We start from the raw sequence: 18,328 nt of genomic DNA on the forward strand, positions 1-18,328 counted from the left end.
AGATGACTCTTAAGCGTACAACCTTCGTGTTTGAAAATACAGATTGGCATTTTGGACTCTTCAGTTATTTAGTCACAAAAATATTGTCAAACGCCCCCTCTCCCCTCATTGCATCTGCTCTCAGCCTGCTGCTTAGCACATGGGAGATCAATGGGATAATACCTAGCTGTCCGTTTCTGCGGGGAGGTCTCTGTCTTACCACATGCACTTTCCTTTCAGCTCATGACACTGGGCTCGTGACTTTGCAAGTTGCCTTCAACAATCAGATCATCTCCAATTCTGTGGTGTTTGAATACAAAGCCAGAGCTCTGCCAACCCTGCCTTCCTCCCAGCATGACTGGCTGTCCTTGGATGGTAAGAAGCATGCAATGTTCTTTAACAAAGCACACCGAATGGTAGGACTGTGAATGAGAGGAGCAGCTCCTGGTGTTGGGGAGGGATGTAGAGGGGCAAGTTTGTGCTGTGGGGAAGGTCTGTTGCACAATTAATCAAAGACCTCGTGCTGAAATTTCTTATAAGTTCTTTTGATGTGAACAAAACGTGGCTGCATTTGATGGGAAGGAGACAAAGGGGAGTGTTTTCTTAGTCTGAACAGAAAGCCAATTGTTTCCCCAACACAGGGACTACCCCTTCCCTAGCAGGAGAGGAGCATCTACCCTGCAGTTGTCTTCCCTGAGAACTCTGAAACTTGAGCTTGTCTGGAAGCATGTGTATTTACATAAGCAGGAAGTGGGAAGACGGTGAGGCAATTTAAGGAATGAAGGGACTTTAGTCAGCCACTGCTGTGATGTCCCCATCCCACCTTGTTACCTAGGAGTTACCAAATGGGGCAGAAACAGATTCTGCCAAACACTTGAGAGCTCAGTGCCAGAGCAGTCTGTGCTAATGGCAAGCCAGGCACGCTCTGGCACATAACAGCCACAGTCGGCCTTTTTAGACTCATAAGAGCATCCCTTGAGCCTTGCAGGGATGAGATGGGCACCCTAATAGCGTTAGCTCTTAGACAAGCAGTTGGCAGAAGAATCCATGATTGATCAGAACAGATCTCTGGTACCTAAATGTTGCACCAAGGGATGGGAACACAGGCTCTGGATTTGAATGGCAACTCTGTGCTTGCAAACTTTAGGTTCGGGTTTACCTGGTAACCCTGTGCCCCCAAAATGCATTTTGTAAAGGAGCAAGAAGAGAAGGGAGAGCAGGAGAACTTAGGAGCCTGAAACATTTGTTTCCCTTCCTGAGTGCAATTGCTAGAGAGTCGCAGCTTCCAACTCAGGCCAAGGAGATGCAGGGCGAGAGCTGGTTTGTATGACAGGCTGGGAGAGGACCAGCAACACTGCTTTCATCTTTCTTCATCAGAGGGAGTCAGCTGCTGGGGCAGTGCATTTTGTGGATCTTAGCAAAGTCCCAATGCTCTTGCTTGGTGACCCATTTGCTAAGTGTCTATTTTCCCTGCTAAATACAGGAGACAAATACAGTAAGGTCAGATCCTTAGTCTTCATAGATTTCGTAGCTGAGAAACTAATATTAATGTTACAAAGTGTTACACAAAAGAAGCCACAGGAGTGGTTGTTTGCACAGGGCCATACTGAAGGCAAGAGAAATAATGAGCTAATATACTGATGCAGTTTGTTCCTCAGTCAGTTAACCTCATCCTATTTTGTCTGTCAGCTGCAGACATGGTAACTGTAATACAACACATGCTTTGGGAAATCTACCGTGGATATTACTTTTGACACCAGTTTAATGCCTTTAAAACACTGCTATCATTACAAAGATTTGAAGCATATGTTACTGTGGTGGTGGTGTTATTTTCTATCCTTGATGGACATGGCAAATACTTAGAACTGGAGAAATACTGAACAGTTTTGAGCTTAATTCAGGCCAGCTACATATCAGTGTAGGCAGGTGGTGTTTGAAAGGTTTTTGGTGGTCTCCCTCATTCTGGGAAGCCTTGACAGAAAAAGCTTTCTTCATTAAAACATTCATTAGACACTTTCTCCATACCATTAGCAGCTGTGAGCCTAGGGACTAGTCATGTGAGTCAAAACTGAGCACCCTGACGCTGCTGATAAGAGCATCCGCCATTCATCTGTAAAACGTGAGCGCCAGGGGCAGGTGAGGAGGAGCCATTTCTAGCTGGATTCTGGCAGAGCGGTGTGTGTACGTGTGCAGAGTCTGAGCTGATGCTTTTGGAGACAAGTCGGGGGAAATAATAAGAAAACAGAATGTCCTTCAAAGTAGCATCAGGCATTATTTCAGTGGCACAGTGCCTGTACCTTCAGCTGTTGAAGGTTATCCATCAATATTAGCAGCAGACTGTTGTGTCCTTCCCTGGCTCGCCCCCTCCCTGTAATGTCACACAACACAAACGTTTAGTTTGTTTCCGCTTTCTGGCCTGTAGCTGCTGTGTTTCTCATGCCACATGCAATAGGGGCATTTCAAGGAAGTTGGGGCGACACTGCTTCCAACGTTTTGTAGGCATGAGCAGAACGGAGGCAGATCACTGTGGTTGTTGCAGGAGTAAAGAGAGGTTTGTGACTTGGCTGTAGAGGCATACTTGCAAACAGAAATGGAAATAGCTCTTAAAGATGAAGTGCACATAGTCTCATGTTCAGCATCAAAATTGAGCTGGCTTGACTTCTGAGTATTGGAAGAGTCTGCAGGTGCTTTTCATCTGCTACTGAGGCTGCACGTTGCGTGTGAAGTAGAGCTGATACTGATGCGATGGAGACTGATATTCAGCTGTTAGCAATCTCTCCAGTGTGGCATGCAAAGTGGATAGGTTTTAAAACCCTTGTGCTGGTGAATTCAGAGGAGCTGCAAAAGGTGGCTGTGAGTGCTGTCTCTGGTGTTCCTGCAGTTTGTCTGGGAGCTCCTGGTTAGCGGGCAAGCTCTCAATTAGAGATTGTTATGATGTGGTGATGGTGGAAGGGAGGGGGACTGCAGCAGTGAACAAACTAGGGCATTGCTAACAGGGAGGAGAAAAAAAAAGTAAAAGGACCGCTGCATTGCAGAGGCCCTTCAGGGAAAAAGACTGAATAATTATACTAACCATGACTTATCAGAAGCCTCTGCCTTTATGCACCATGCTCCAAAGGGAGCAGATTACACTCTTATTTAAAGGACCAGCAACATCTTCCCATTTATTCTTAGAGAACAAATGTTAGCTTAGCTAGCTAAGGTATAAGCCGAAGTGAGTTGATTCTATCACTAGAATAAATACACAAATCCCTGTCTTCTCTGTTTACTTTAATTGCCCTGCTTCAAATCCTTGCCCTACTGCCAGTTATGTAGTCTTGAGGGAAGGTTTTCAAGGAATATTTGTAGTCCCAAAATATTGACAAGAATTTTAAAATTCTTTTTAATTAACTCAGTGGAACACTGAGTTCCTTTGCACTACACTGTTAAAACACAGTTAATGATTCCAGCTAGTATGACCACTGCAAGAGAGGCAGAGTTAGCAGTCAGCCATACCCCAGGAACAGCATAGAAAGAGGATAAGCAATTTCTATCTTACGTTAAGTTTAGATAAACGACTGTCTTCCACAGATCTCTTTAAAACAAAAATAAAAGCATCCTATATGTGAACCGTATATTTTTCAGTTACATTAAGACAAAAATTAATCTGCTGCCTTTGGTTCAGTTCTGCAGGTTCAGTTCTGCAGATACCTGAAAAACCTTTAGCCTCTGTTTCTGTCTCAAGGAGGCAAGTCTTTAGCTGCCTGACCATGCCCAGCTCACAGCGTAGTGCTTCCAGTTTCTCTGCAGGCTCCTGTTGAGAATTCACTGTCCAGTTACAGGGCTTGTGTAGTTGTTGTATGCTTTTGCAGTAACTGGCTGTGCTACACAGGCTGTAGCACAGCTCCAGACATAAAAGGACAGGCAGCAGTACCTCAGTCGGGAAAGGATATGGTGTAAACAAAGCCAATAAATAAAATAGGTATGTACATAAAATTGCCACTTTTGGGTACAGAGGGCTCCCAGTTAATGCTAAGATAGTAGGCACACTTGGAATCCCACCTCTGTAGAAGTTTCCAGATTTCAACAGAGATATGTTAGCAGAGAAGCATCTGACACCAAGCTCCAGAGCTCCACAGTGCCCGGCAGGAAAAAGTGAGCACAGATTTTTTTGCATGCTGAGCAGCTCTCGGTGCAGCCTCAGAGCAGAGATGCTGCTCGCTGGGGGACATCGCTGTACCTTCTGTCACAGGGGAATGCCATGAGATCCACGCAGGTGCCTGTGCAGCATCGCAGCAGGATCTGCTTCCGCCTGGCTACTGCACTAGCAGAGAGCAGCAGTGGTATGATGTATCATGCTTCCTTCTTATAAGCACTTATAGCAACTTTTGGTTTAAGTTTTTGTAAAGGCAGGTACTTCTTATGATTATTCAGGGAACATATAACCAGTGCCTGTAGGGCTCGGGGTCTGGGAGAGATGCGATGAACAGGAGGGCATTTTGAGTGAAACAACGGGAATTGTGTCTCCCAGAGAAAAACATTTCATTAAATAATTTCCCGGCTTATAGTAATTGCTGCTCTTGGAAGTAGTGAGCTTGGGGCAAGGATAAAATCCCACCTTCTTGAGCATAGAGCAAGTATTGGCCGTTGGGATCAGGGAGCAGTACTGCAAACCACTGGAGAGCGTTGTGAGACCATCTCCCGCCATGCCTCCTCTTTCTAGGACTGTATGAAGGCAAGTGAAGGGATAGGCAGAGAAGGAGTTTTTAAGGGGCAGCACGTTGGGTGGCCATCCTCTGAAGGGCTTCTTCCTTTTTCAGTGTCTATGCTGCACTATAAAGGATAGCACACATTCTTCCGAACTATACACAGCCACGCTTGTTTTATTCTGAGTTTTCCTTATTTTACCCCACAGATGAGTTGGATCTTTTACAAATGGTCAGTGGACACCAGCTGCTGATGTTCTTGCATATTTTTGTCTAGTTAATTAGAATAGCAGTGTTCTTTCTTTTTGAAGAAAGCCTTTCTTCTTCTCATACAGGAAGCACTCGCATGTGATCCTGATCTCTGATAAACTTGGCAGCCTCTTCTTTTTTCTCTATAAAACTGACAGGTTTCAGAAGCCATGGTATGCTTCTATAGCCATTTGACCTCACTATGCATTCATTGTCTGTAGAGAGGTTCTCTTAAGAAAGAAAAACAAAAAGCAAATAAGACCCCTTCTGAACTGAAGGACAGAGGTCTTCTGGTGACAGATGCGTGACAAATTAGAAAGGCTTTTTAGTACAAATTTCCAGTGGAAAGCAGGTATGTTTGCCCTCAACTGAAGTCTTTGCTGCTTTCAGAAAGTGTCTGTAGAGGTGACGTTTCCTTGGCATGGGACATGATCAGAAATGCCAGGGAGGCTTGTATGAGTGCTCCTTGGCATTATGCTTACGCATCTGCAGGAAAGAGGTGGGAGAGGAGTATGTGCTGCCATAGGGAGCCCAAACAGAACTTAGAAATATGGGCAGGCAATGTGTGAACTGATGAGTCAAGTGTGTATGGGATGGACAAGGGTGTGACTGGTACTGAATGCAAATGGTGCCGACGCGAGAGAGCATAATAGGCAGCCTTTCAGCTACTGTTGGATTCTCAGTTTAAGAAGTGGCTGTCTTTCCCAGCCCGAAAACATAAAAAAGCTGGGGGGGGGTTGGTGGCTCACTTGTATTAGCGTGACGTGACTGTACCTGTGGCACCCAAACTCTCGTTTTGGCACGCAGGAGGTGGATGGGATCACATGCATTCAAGTTACCTGTGACGGTAGAGCGTGTGCATACTACCTGTGGCATTTCACAGTCTGATAGGTATGTGATTCCTGTAAAGCAGTGGTAAGCGTGCAAGATGGTAGATGTTCATCACCAAAATCCATGGAGGATGTCTCTCTACCGGGACCGGATGCCCTTTCTAGCATGCAGATGTGACAAGATGCAGACAACAGTTTCTTGTAGGAGAGACGCATTCAGCATTGGTGAGGTCCTTAGAACTGTTGTTTCACAGCCGTAAGAGACTTTCGGTAGAAAAAAAGTCTGTGTCCATAAACAGTAGCAGTTTATCACTCCTGTCTTCACCTGGGTAGAGGTGACTGTGTGTTTAACTTTACGTCTTGGATTTTACCGTAAAAGATTATATGTTTGGGTTCCCTTCAGGAGGAGGGATGAACGTCTTGCGCCGTGTGCCGGGGCTGCGGTGCAGCTCACCGGGACACATGAGCATTGGTACGGGACGTGGATACCCTGTTCCTGAGGAGGGGGAACTACGTGGTGAACTTCAAATGTTTCTGTTCATCCTCCTCTCTACTGCCTCCTGGTCAGCAGGGAGGCTCTGTCTGTTTTGTTTGTATTCCTGCTGAGATTTGTTTGGGTTTTTTTTACCTTTCACACACCATGGGTAAGGCCAGGCTGCTCTGCTACAGTTCTTTCCGGGAGCCTGTCTTCTGTGGCTTTGACTGCACTTCCCAGATTACCCTCTTCTATTTTGGCTATAATGGGATTGACCTGAGGTGAGGAGCGTCTCCCTTTCTGTTCGGGATGATGTCTTTGGAGCCAGCCTGCCTTCATGGTCGGAGACCGGATTCCTCCAGGGAGCCCGTGTTTATTCTCGGGCTGATGGCGAAGCACGCCCCGCCGCCGAGGCGAGTTTCTGTTTGGAGCAAGTAACCGCAGCGACGTTCTCTGGGCTTGTGTCTCGGGTTTTACCGCCGTGGCAGGGCAATTAGCGAAAGCGTAATTATTTTGCGCGCGGCGAGACGAGGAGCACGGCACGCCAAGAGCCCTGTTGCTCGAAGGTGACGCAGGTGCTTCACGTCCCGGCCCTGAATCACTCCCGTTTGCCGGAGCACGCCACGTAGACGCACGTTGCCGGAGCGGCTGGGCAGAGACCTGCGGTCGCCCTCCCGGCCGGGACGCCGGGTAGGAAGCTCGCTCCGTGCTTTCCCGGCTGCTGCAGCAGGGCAGGCGGCCGGGACCGGGGCCGGGGCCGGGGCCGGGGCCGCCGAGCACGGGGCGCGCCGTAAACACGGCGGCGGCCGCCAATGGGGGCCGGTGACGTCACCGCCCGGGGCGGGGCCCGGCGGCCGCCGGCGGCGGGGAGCGGAGCGGGGCAGGGCCGGGCCGCCCGCCCGCCCCGCCGCAGACAATGGAAGGCGGCGGCCGCCTCCCGCCGCCCGCAGCAGGCCGCCGCTGAGCGCGGTGGCGGGGAGGCCGTCGGCCGGGGCGGGGGGCTGGTATCCCGCTATTATGGCGGCGCCGGGCGGACCCGGCGTGGGCTGAGGGCGGCGGCGGCACCCAGCGCTCCCGCCCGGCGGCACCCAGCGCTCCCGCCCGGCGGCGGGGTCTCGGGGCTGCCGTCGTCGTCCCGTCCCCGCTTCAGGCGCCCCGAGCCCGGCGAAGCGCCGCTCGCTGCCTGGGCGCCCCGGGGCGGGTACCGGCGCCCCCGGTACCTGCGGGTGCGAGAGGGGTGTCGGGCGCGGCGATGGGCCCTCGGCCGCGCCCGGGGTAACCGGGGCCAGCGCCCCGCCGGCTCCCCGCCCCTCGGGCCACCGGAGCCCCTCTCGGCCGTCCGCTTGCCGGTCGCCGCCGTTTAACTCGTCGCGGGGCGACCCCCGTGGGGCGGGCGGCGGCCGCGGAGCCCCTCCGGCAGCCGCCCCGGTGCGGGCGAGGCACGGCGGCCGCCCGCCCGCGGCGGGGGAGGTGTGGCCCGTCTCGGCGCGGAAGGAGCCGCAGCTCTCCTCCCAGATGCTGGGCCGCGCCGCCCAGCCGCCCCGGAGCCAGCCGCCGAGCGGAGCCCGTCTTCGGTCCTGCGGCGCTGCCCCTCCGCTCCAGCGCTCGGGCGGCCGCCTGCGGCGGCATGCCGCCGGCCGCTGAACCCGGCTCGGCGTCGGCTCCCGCGGCGGGCGGCGGGACTGCCCCGCTCCCGGGGTACGCCGGCCGGCGCTAGCGAGCCCGGGCATCCGCGGTCGCAGAGGTGCGGGGCGGGCCGACGGCCGAGGCTGGCGCCCGCGCTGCGGTGAGCCGGAGGAGCTGCGGCGGGCTGCGAGGATGCCGAAGACGCCGGCCGGGTCTGCGGGGGAGCCCGCTCCGTCCGCCCCCGCTGCGGGGGCTGCGCCAGATGCTGGCCGGAGCCTCCGCTGACGCCTTTGTAGACTCCCGGGTCAGCGCTCTGGTGCCAGATGTTGTCTGTTTATTTACCTGGAAGCAGGTAGAGGTACTGCGGAGGGGTCCGGGACCCCCGCCCCGTGCAGGTGGATGTGCGGATGCGGCAAAGCACTGCTTCCAGTAAGTATTGCAGGATGACGCGTCGAGCAGTATTTGTTGGGGTCTACATCTGCATGCTTCTGTCTTGTCCCTCGCTCCGCTGTACTTACAACGTGAACGCGCGCCTTTTTAAGCTCGCTGTTCCTCCCCCTCCTTCTCCCCGTGCCCCCAGCTGTGGGACACGGTCGCGTTTCCATCTACTCTCCCCCCCCCCCTTGTCGGTCCCCAGCCCTTCCAGGGCGATGTTAGGACGCCGGCTCAGGGTTGGGACAGCGCTTTTACTGTAGCATCACGCACGCAGAAGGACAGATTACCTCCTAACACCTCTAGCTCGCAATCTCACGTTCTGAGTTGGTACAGCGTGGGATGAGGTCAGTAGCCCAAACCTTCCCTGAGGAGTTTAGGGATGCTTGAAGCACATGCCTGCTCCGTGCCAGGTGATTGCAAAACTTGTTTTGCAGGGCACCTCATCAAAAAGAGTAGCACTAGGAAGAGGAATTCAGAAGACAGTGTAGGCCACTCCCAGTTTAGAGATGGGGTAAACATGACTGATGTTTGACTTTTTGAAAGCTTCCAGTGAAGGCGATCTCGGTCTCTTTTGCTGACCTGGTGTTTAACAGCCTTGTAGCTTGTAGCAGTTCCTGTTCATCTACTTTTGCAGCAAACAGCAATCATTTTGTATCATTCTGCTCATCAGTCTGGTGACTTCTGGGTGACTGTTTTGTTTCTTGAGTTTGCAGTTTTTATGAGAGAAGACTTGGGTCAGAATTTTTACCATACTTACAGTACCATAGCACAGATACTGCGTAGTGCCCCAGGAGGTGCTTTTTTTTCCTGTTTATAGCTCCTTTAGCATGTAACCCTTGGAGGGAGGGAGTCTCCATGAGCAGTGGGTAGCACTGTGCAGGTGAACAGCAGGCAGCGTGTCTCCTAGGCTGGCGTTCTTTGCATACCTCTAAAAGCACAACGTCTTTTATAGTGTTGGCACCCAAGGGAAAGTACAGTCAATTTCTGACCTGAGATGCAGAGAGTGGCCTTAGGCAGGCAACTGTTTTTATACAAATTACTAAATAGCGCAAGAAGTGACATCTTTAGCAGTCTGCCCTACCTATAAAATACACCAAGTCCACATGGCATCTCTAAAACCTTCCCTGGTTTGCTGCAGTAGCTGTTCCTGGATAGCGTGAAAACCTTGCCATGCTTAAGCTCTGGGGAAGAGAAACCTGGAAAGGAGAAAAAAAAAAAAAAAAAAAAGGCAGCAAGTGCTTTATTGCTGTTGGTATAGAGACTGCCACTTGGGGAAAAAGTCAGCCTGAGCCACCCCCCTTCTCCTCTTCTCTAGTAATAGCATGATAAAGAAAAGTAGGGGCAAGTACCATCTTTTGAGGGAGCACTGGCTGCTGAGGACGATAGAGGGGGACGGGGTAGTCCCAGATGGCATGGGAGCAATAGCTGAAGTTGTACAGTCTTGGAAGAGCTATGGGGAAAGTGTTGCCAGTGAGAAGTCTTGCCCTGGTGGATGGATAAATGGTTTAAAATCAATGACAATGCCTGCATGTGCAGGTCTGGATTACTTCGTTATTCCTGCCCATGCCCAGTAGTGTTTATTTCTTCTGTGAAAGAACGGACCTTCTTCAGCTGTCGCTTAGGTTCAGAGTGTAAATACAGTGTTTTCCTCATCTTGTGCCTCAGTAGTTGTGACATTTCTCACTAATCAAAAGGCCTGGAACTGACCTGCCTCACTAGCACAGATACGCATTTGTCTTGGAATATTAAGTAAAATTTTAAGTGCTTTCATTTGCTGGTAGAGACCATGACCTGTAATAGCTCACTGCTAAACAGAGCTTTTTGTAAGGCGCATCGAAGATGCTGCTGCAATTTCATTTCAGAAATACATGTTCCTGCAGTGATGACACCTCAGAAATAAGTACTAAACCAGATCAAATTGATACTGCGACATGGAAGGTGTTCATAATTTTTGCTGTATAGAAGAATTGAGTAAGATTTTACGGGCAAGTGACAGATGATTTGTGAAATAGGAACAGAGCAGTGGCACTCGGAGAAGTGATGTGTCCTTAGACTGCTTCCATCCCCACCCACAGCTTGCACTGGATGAGAGAATATGGCGTGTCTGACTTGCCCTGCGAAACAGACAAATGTCTTTGCGCTGCATTTTTTTTTTACAGCGCTCAGCTATCGCACTTGTTAAATTCAGCCTGCGTGTGTTCACACGGTGAAGGTTGTAACACAGAAACTGCAGCTAAAGAAACTGCATGTGCTGAGAAGCCGGTGCCTTTGGAGTGGCTTCTTACCTCCTGAGTATTTAAGCACTGTACTTGGGAACACGTGCAGATGCAGATCTCGCACAGCACCGTTAGTTCAGTGGTTAAAAGTCTGCAGGGAAATAATTACATCCTGGACAGATACTGCCCTGGTGGAATGTGCAGGAGATCATGCGACCTCATCCTTTAGCCCTTCCAGTCAAACACTGTCTGTCATTTAGGTTGTGCAGTGTGGTGAAAAAAAACAGATCTCCAGGTGAGAGTGTAAAAAAAAAAAAAACAAAAAAACAAAAAAACCACCACAGGTAGTATAGACACTGCTCACTGCTAAGAACTGCTGATTTATTTTTCATCACTGCAAAGCAGTACTTCCTCTAACAGTTCTGGCTGCACTGCCATGTTGTGAGTAGTACAGACAGTTGCTTGCTGGTTGAAGCTTGCTTGCTGGTTGAAGCTCGCTTGGCAAAAGGACGGAAGAGGAGATGCTTTTGGATCTGTACTTGTCCAGTAAAGCAGTGTGCAGAGATGAGAAAAGCAGCTCTCTATGCTAATTGCTTAAACTTGGCTTGTCAAGCAAAGGAGGTCTTGCCACTCACTGCTGTATGTTGGTATCCTCTTCGCTCCATACCTGGACCATAGTGGTGTTTCGGGTAGCACACAAAGAAAGTGCAAGATTTGAGACTCGATGTCAGCTAACGTGTGGCTTTACTACATTTTATAATAAAGCGTGAGCAGGAGCCAACGGCTTGAGCCAGTGCCCACCCATTGGAACACTGCTTGCATAGCTCAAAAAGAGAAATAATAAATACAGTGTCTTTGAAAGAGATCTTTGGGTTAGAAGATGGGGAGGGCTGTGCAGAGGAGTGGGCTATCGCAGGGGGGCAGGTGAAGCGTTGCACTTGTGACTAAGCTCTGCAGCGCAGGCGTTTCCCCCAGGTGTGGTCCTTGGTTTTCTACACCATTTAGGATGGGGACTCCACCCTTACTGTTACTAAAGTCTCGAGTGTCTTGTCTCCTGCTGGTAGGATGACATGGCTGAATGAGGGAGTGGTAGGGTGTCTTTTGGTAGTTCTGCAGGAACTGTCCCACTCGGTGCGTAATCGCAAATCTTTCTGGTAGCAGCCCTGCTGCCTCCTCGCATGGAAAACACTTGTACAAAGTTTGTAAGTGCTGTGTTTTAGTTTCCCTTTTAATACAGGGTACATGCAGTCAGGAGGGGTCACAAGCTGTTAGCAGGCTTCACAAGGCAGGTGCTTCTGCAGTCTCAGGTGAAAGCTTGTCTGCTGGGCGTAAGTGTGCAACTGTACACACTGTAGCTCTGTAAACTGCTAACTGATGTAATTAACTATGCATCCTTAAAAGACTCATACCAGAACAGTTTTGCATCTTTAGGTATGTCTTGTCCATAACTTGCTATTGTTACTGTAATCAGTAGTAGGCTCCCTCTGAGTACCAATTAAAAAGAAGCTCGTTCTGCACTCAAATGATGGTTCATGTTTTAGGGAAATGAGTACAAGAGGCAAACCAATTTCTTAGTAGGGGTCAAAATCTGACCAAGCAGCTCTTTCCAGTCTCTCCCTGCTGGGACAGTCAGGCTCCCCTCAGGCTGCCAGTGCTGTGAAGCAGCCCAGCCATGACATGACACCGGAACAACTGGTTTTCTCAGGAGGACCGGACCCTGCAAAAAAATACCACCATGAGTAGTTTTGCTGCGTTTCCTCAGCTTGGTTTTGAATCCGTGGGATAGCTTCTCACTCCCCTATGAAGGACTGAGGACAACAGAAGTGAAAATGGCTTTGTGTGTGATTCAACAGATCCCTAAATTAACGCGTGACCCAGGGGCATGCTTGGGGCTTGCAGAGTTTCACAGAAGGTGCAGGGCAAGAGGGGTGAAGCATGAGCGAGTGGACACGTGTAGCTCTATCAGATCCTGAAAGCTTCAGGACTCCCATCAGGTGAAGGCAGCTGCTGGTGGAAAAGCTCTGTGAGAGCAGGTTGTCCTGCCTTGCTGGGACTCGGTCTGTTCACAAAAAAGGCCCTTAGGGCCTAAAGTCACCACCTCTTCCTGTTATGCTAAGGAATAATGGTGAAAAGTAATTTTGATGTTACGTTTTTATTGTTGAAGAATAATAATTTCCAGAAAAGATACAGTATTCAGAATGTTTTCTGTGAGAGGTGTCTTGGAGATGCACAAATGCGGTCGTTTTCATTACCTTCAATGGAGGCAGCCTTAAAGAACATCTTCAGAAACCTTCTCTGTGGTTTCTTAAAGAATATTGTAACATTTTCCTCAGATTTATATGTGTCGTGGTTTAACCCCAGCCAGCAGCCAAGCCCCATGCAGCCACTTACCTCCCTCACAGTGGGATGGGGGAGAGAAATCAGAAGGGTAACAGTGACAAACCTTGTGGGTTGAGATAAAGGCAGTTTAATAGGCAAAGCAAAAGCCACGCATGCAAGCAAAGCAAAACAAGGAATTCATTCACCACTCCCCATGGGCAAGCAGGTGTCCAGCCATCTCCAGGAAAGCAGGGCTCCAGCACATGTAGCGGTTGCTCGGGAAGGCGAACGCCATCACTCTGAACGTCCCCCCTTCCTCCTTCTTCACCCAGCTTTACATACTGAGCATGATGTCCTATGGTCTGGGATATCCCTTGGGTCAGTTGGGGTCAGCTGTCCCAGCTGTGTCCCCTCCCAACTTCTTGTGCCCCCCCAGCCTCCTTGCTGGTGGGGTGAGAAGCAGAACAGCCCTTGACTATGTGTAAGCACTGCTCGGCGATAACACATCCCTGTGTTAACAAGGCTGTTTCAGCACAAATCCAAAACATAGCCTGATACCAGCTACTATGAAGAAAATTAACTCTATCCCAGCCAAAAGCAGCACAATACGTAATGGAGAAACTCAAGAAATGGAAAAATTTGCAAGCCTTAATTTTTTTGGCTCACAAAAAAATCTGAAATTTTAACATCAAAAGCAGAGTCCTGGGGTTGAACCTTAAATATGTGTATACATTTGTATCCACATGCATCTTTGCGGCCTTCGGAAAGAGTTAGGGTGCTCCCAGTGCAAGGCATCTCCTTGTGCTGAGCTGGAGCTGTTCAGATTTCCTGTATAATGCAGCAGTAGAAAAGCTTATTTTGACAACAGTTTGTATGCTGTTGAGCTCTTGTCTTCAGTGCACTGTGAGATAGATACTTGTCGTGAGATCTTCTGTTGAATATGAGACAGGAATGTGGAAACTGTGTTCCTGTAACTTCATTGCCTGCTAAGCAAGTGGCTCTACACAAACCCCTAAGTGAGCAAGACAGAAAAGAGTGTGACTAGCAAAAGAAGAAATAACGAGGGATAAAGGGTCTTGAACTTCTCTTAGAGCGATACCTGTAACATTCAGCCCTATGGCTTTTATAGCCCATCCCTTAATTATTGCAAGGTAAGTCACATAATACCAGACAGCTTGTCTTTTTTTCATTTGCACTTCATTTTCATCCTGTTTGTGGCGTTCAGGCTTTGCTGACAGTGCTTTTTTGGCAGTTAGGGTTCTCGCAGGAAAACGCGTTGCGAGTCAGCAGAACTGGGTCAGGTTTGGTCATGTTTTCTTTACCAGAAGGCATGGTTTTCTTTTGCAATGGAGCACAGTGCTTAAAAGAAAATGTGTTGTGGCATCATCTGATACCTTTATGGTTGAGCTGGAGAATCTTGTTTCAGACCTCAGTTATGTTCAGTACATAACACACACACACACATACAAAAGCAACCCTTTGATTCCCAAAATGTCAGAGGTTTTCTTTCTGTCTAGTTCGTCTAACTTTTACACAGCTGTAGTAGTCATCCTTCTATATAGGCTGCTAACATAGATACAGATGCGTCGGTTTTAAAGACAAACTGGGTGTATTGCATATGACTCATGGTATGTGAAGCTGACTTTGGTTTTGACCCTGTTGAACCCAGGACTATATAAAGGAAGGATATTTTCATGTCAGTTTCTGTGGTTACAAGTTGTACTTTTATTTTCAACATGATGCTGTTGTCCTTAGAGATGAAGCTGGCCAAGTCTTGTTACTGAGAATACAGAAGTGATAATATTTTGATACAAACTGGCAAACTTGGGACTTACAGAATATTGATTCCTAGGAGGTCACTTAAAGATTTACCCTTTAATTAGGCCCCTGCAAAATCTAAGTTTTCAAGGTACGAGATCATCTTTATTCTTTGTAACTTAATTTTAACGGGGTAGGACCAGTGCAGGCTGGTAAAATAGTTTAGAAGTTCACCTGCCTGTGGACAGTTATACTGAGAGATGCTGCAAAAGCGCAGCAAGAGGAGAGTGTGTAGGAATCGGTATTTGTATGTGATTTACTTTGGGGAGCCTAACTGAAAGCAAGCAGGTTCCCTGGCGCTGCCCCAAGCAAGGAAGGAAGGAAATGGGCTGTTTAGGGGGTTGAATGACCCAGGGATCTTCCACACAAACAGTGACATGTGTTGTTGCTGGTGCTGCCTGGGCAAGGCATCTGTTGGCTTCTTAATGGTGCGTGAACTGTGCTGACTGTGGTCCAAATGCCATTAATCCAGCATGCGTCCAGGCCTCCCTGTGGAAGAAGAGGAGCCTTTTGTCTCATTGCTGAGTCCAGAAGGAACCTTGAGGGAAGGTGTCCTTCCCTTTGGCTGTTCCTCTGTGCTCAGGTGTCCTTGTCTTGTTTTGTTAAGGATGTACCAACTCTTGCAGCAGAGCTAGTTGCTGCCTTCCCTTTCCTGTTCTTGCTCACTCTCCCCCACCTCTTTTTTTTTTTTTTTTTTTTTTGGTAGACTAGTGCAGTGTACATGCTTCAAGTGACCAGTTGCTTTTGAAGGGGACACCTTGGCGTACTTGATACCACGGAATTTATTATGGAAACACTACACATAAATAATTTTGAAATTGCCATCAGTTGTGGCTTTGTTCAGGCTGCTTAGGTAGCAGGTTTAATCACCTGGAAAATGGGCGGCATGGAGATACTTTCCATGCACTACTGCCCCACTTACCTTATTTGCTGCCTGGACTTTTCTAATCCAAGGGTGCACTCTACTGCTGGGTAAGTGCCGGCAGTCTCTGCTAGGTGTGGAAGGGCCTCCCTTTGCTCTGTGCTGGCGCTCCAGAATGTTTGTTTCCACTTCCCATTTTACTAATAGTGGCATATTTCTTGCCTGCCTGCAGACTGAGCAGCGATTTATGACCATGTATGAAAAACACCATTGTCTTGGTACGATGCTGAAGGTTACAGGCTTAAGACTCTGATGAGTTTATAATGTCTGTCCTTCAGACTCCTGTTGAGTCAAACAGATGCCCTCTGCTACCCAAAATGAGGTTGTCCTGCCCTAAATATTTCCCGGTAGCACTGTCTGGGTGTCTGAATAGGAGTACGTGGGAGCACTAGATGCTGTTTCAAATTCTGTTTCATAGAAAAGTTCTCTACTTTTCTTTGGTTTAGTGTGCCCATCTGGGGACACTGGTGGTGACAGATGTCCCTTTAGTAACTTCAGTCCTCCGATGAGAAGTACCAGGAAGTGTTCAGTGTCTTTAGCTCGGTATCAAGAAAGGTGGAGGCTTCACTCATTAGAGATCACAGAGCCTAGGGAGAAGAGCCTGGAAAACAGACACAAATGTGGGGCCCTCCATTTCTGTTCCACAATGGTTTCAGCTTGGAGAAAAAAAAAAGGAGGGAGCGGGGAATAGTAATCTGCACAGTGTACTTCTTCATCTCACTGGAATCATTTTCTCCTGCTGTTTCTGGCTGTACAGAATAATTACTCTCTTTTGATGCTAAATGGGCAGGAGCAAATGCCCAGTATCTTGCAGCCCTGGGCTTGTTGTTCTATAACACCAGTTCAAGCCAAATTTCTTCTTTTAAAAAGATGCTACTTTTGCCTATACACGGTTGAAGACTCAGATACAATACCTGGCGTGTGTTGCTACTCTTAGCTCTAATAAAATGCGAGTGCTGGCCACCCAACTGGAGAGAGTGGCCTTAAATGTGCAGAATGGAGCTGTTAACCTGCGTGGCGAACGCAGCCGCTTTTCCTGGTGCCTGAGTTGTAGTAGCTCTGTTTGGCACAGGCCTGCGGTGAGAGGGGATGGCTCAGTGGTGCCAGGTCTCTGTCAGTCTCTGCAGCGTACGTGCTCCGCCTGGCAATGGGGAAGGAGGAGACAGCGACATGGACTGCACTGCAGCACACTGCAGCACTCCCGCAACAAAGACGGGCTGGGAAAACACGACTTGTGTTGCTGCTGTGTGCTGACCACAGTTTGGAGACAGGGCCCTGAGACTGCATCTGTTACAAATCTTTCCTCATGTAACTGTCAGTCACTTTCCCAGAGGCTTTGCAATTAGCAGGTCAACTGAATTATTAATAAGGCACTAATAATAAGTAATAGCGTTTTGGACTAGGCGAGAAAAGACCATAGCGAGCTCACCTCTGAAAGGAGGTTGGAGAGGGTGTGCTGGCCGCACTCCTTTGTCCGTGGCTCTTGAGCAACCAGGGTGGGATGCCGCATTACAACCCCTTGGTGCTGACCAGAAGGGAGCAGAGCTCTTGTTTACTGTCAAACCACAGCAGCCTCTTAGGCAGAAGGGGATGTCATTAGCCAGCGGACCTGAGCTGTCTCTTATTAATAGTCTGCAATATAGTCTTCAGGGCAGTACAGCAGAGAGATCTGTATCTCTCTAATACCCTCTAGTGAGAGTTGCCCCTTGCAGAGTGTAGTATACAAGTACTCCCACAGCCTTCCAGGGAGGACTCTGCATGTAACCGGGTCACTCGGAGAAGACTTTCTCTTTTAAAACTTGATCACAGCTTGTTCATTTTGATGCACAGATTCCTGTTACTGTCAGTGGGCTTTGTTCTGGGGTTATCGGTGCTCTGCACCACCGCATCGTCTCCACGGATGCATGAAACCACGCAGGATGAGGGTTGTCTTTTCCCCACAGTTTATTATATACACTGTTAGCATGATAGCAAGATTCATTAAATGTTCCCTATGCACAAAATTATCCTGCCCAGCTCCACATGAGCTGCATGAAGATTCTCCCTTATGGGTCACAAGACAGAAGGAGCCCTCTGTGTTTGCAGCTGCTCGAGCTGCACTGACTGACCCTAAACACAAAAAGATTGCTTGAGTTGATCTTTGCAGCATCAGGTTTAGCAATGTCCTATTAACCTATCTAAATCTCCCTGCTCCACTATTCAAGCATTAGTAGCTGTATCATAGCGCTAGGTTACAGTGCAAGGAGGACAGAATAACTAATAACAGCCTTTAGACTTCTGCAGGGACCAGAGGGCTCAAGAGTTGTAAAGCTTTTCAGAATGATGTTACTGGATTATCAGTGCCCCTACTCTGTGATTTCTGGCAGTTCTGTTTCTGGCACTGGGCTGAACCTGTTTTCCAAGAAAGGGAGCCTGTCAAGGAAGGAGCAAGTGCCTTTTTAAAGGCTCCTTTTTCTAAGCACAGAAGGAAGCAGAGGACTGTTTTTCCTCCAGGTACCGTTACTGCATGATTTCAGGAGGCAAGCCAAGCTGAATTCAGGACTTTTGTATAGTAGGGGGATTGACTCCAAAATGGAGAGTATTTTGACAAGATATGGTCCTACTGAAACGCTGTCTGAATGGTTATATTTGCTTAGGGTTTACTTGTGTTTTCAAAGAAGTTGCATTACCTCAGTCCTTTATTGTGTGGATACTGCTAGAATCACAAGGGAAGGGATCCATCTTCTGCCTGTGTTTTTCATTTTTCTGTCTGTGTTCTTTAAGGAAGTTCTCTG

At 48.8% G+C, this 18,328-nt stretch overlaps 1 protein-coding gene across 7 annotated transcripts in view; it reads left to right on the forward strand.

Moving 5' to 3' along the window:
* Window positions 1–18,328, forward strand: part of CAMTA1 (calmodulin binding transcription activator 1) — a 324,130-nt gene that overhangs the window by 276,924 nt on the left and 28,878 nt on the right. For 6 of the 7 annotated variants that reach the window (XM_069782905.1, XM_069782903.1, XM_069782907.1 and 3 more), the window contains one exon: window positions 220–354. In XM_069782905.1, the coding sequence (XP_069639006.1) occupies window positions 220–354 (135 nt within the window). Of the gene's footprint in view, window positions 1–219; window positions 355–7,106; window positions 8,274–18,328 lie in introns of those variants that run through there. The other variant, XM_069782909.1, reaches the window with a different exon arrangement.

Source organism: Haliaeetus albicilla, chromosome 4, assembly GCF_947461875.1.
Source record: "Haliaeetus albicilla chromosome 4, bHalAlb1.1, whole genome shotgun sequence".
NCBI classification, from domain to species: Eukaryota; Metazoa; Chordata; class Aves; order Accipitriformes; family Accipitridae; genus Haliaeetus; species Haliaeetus albicilla.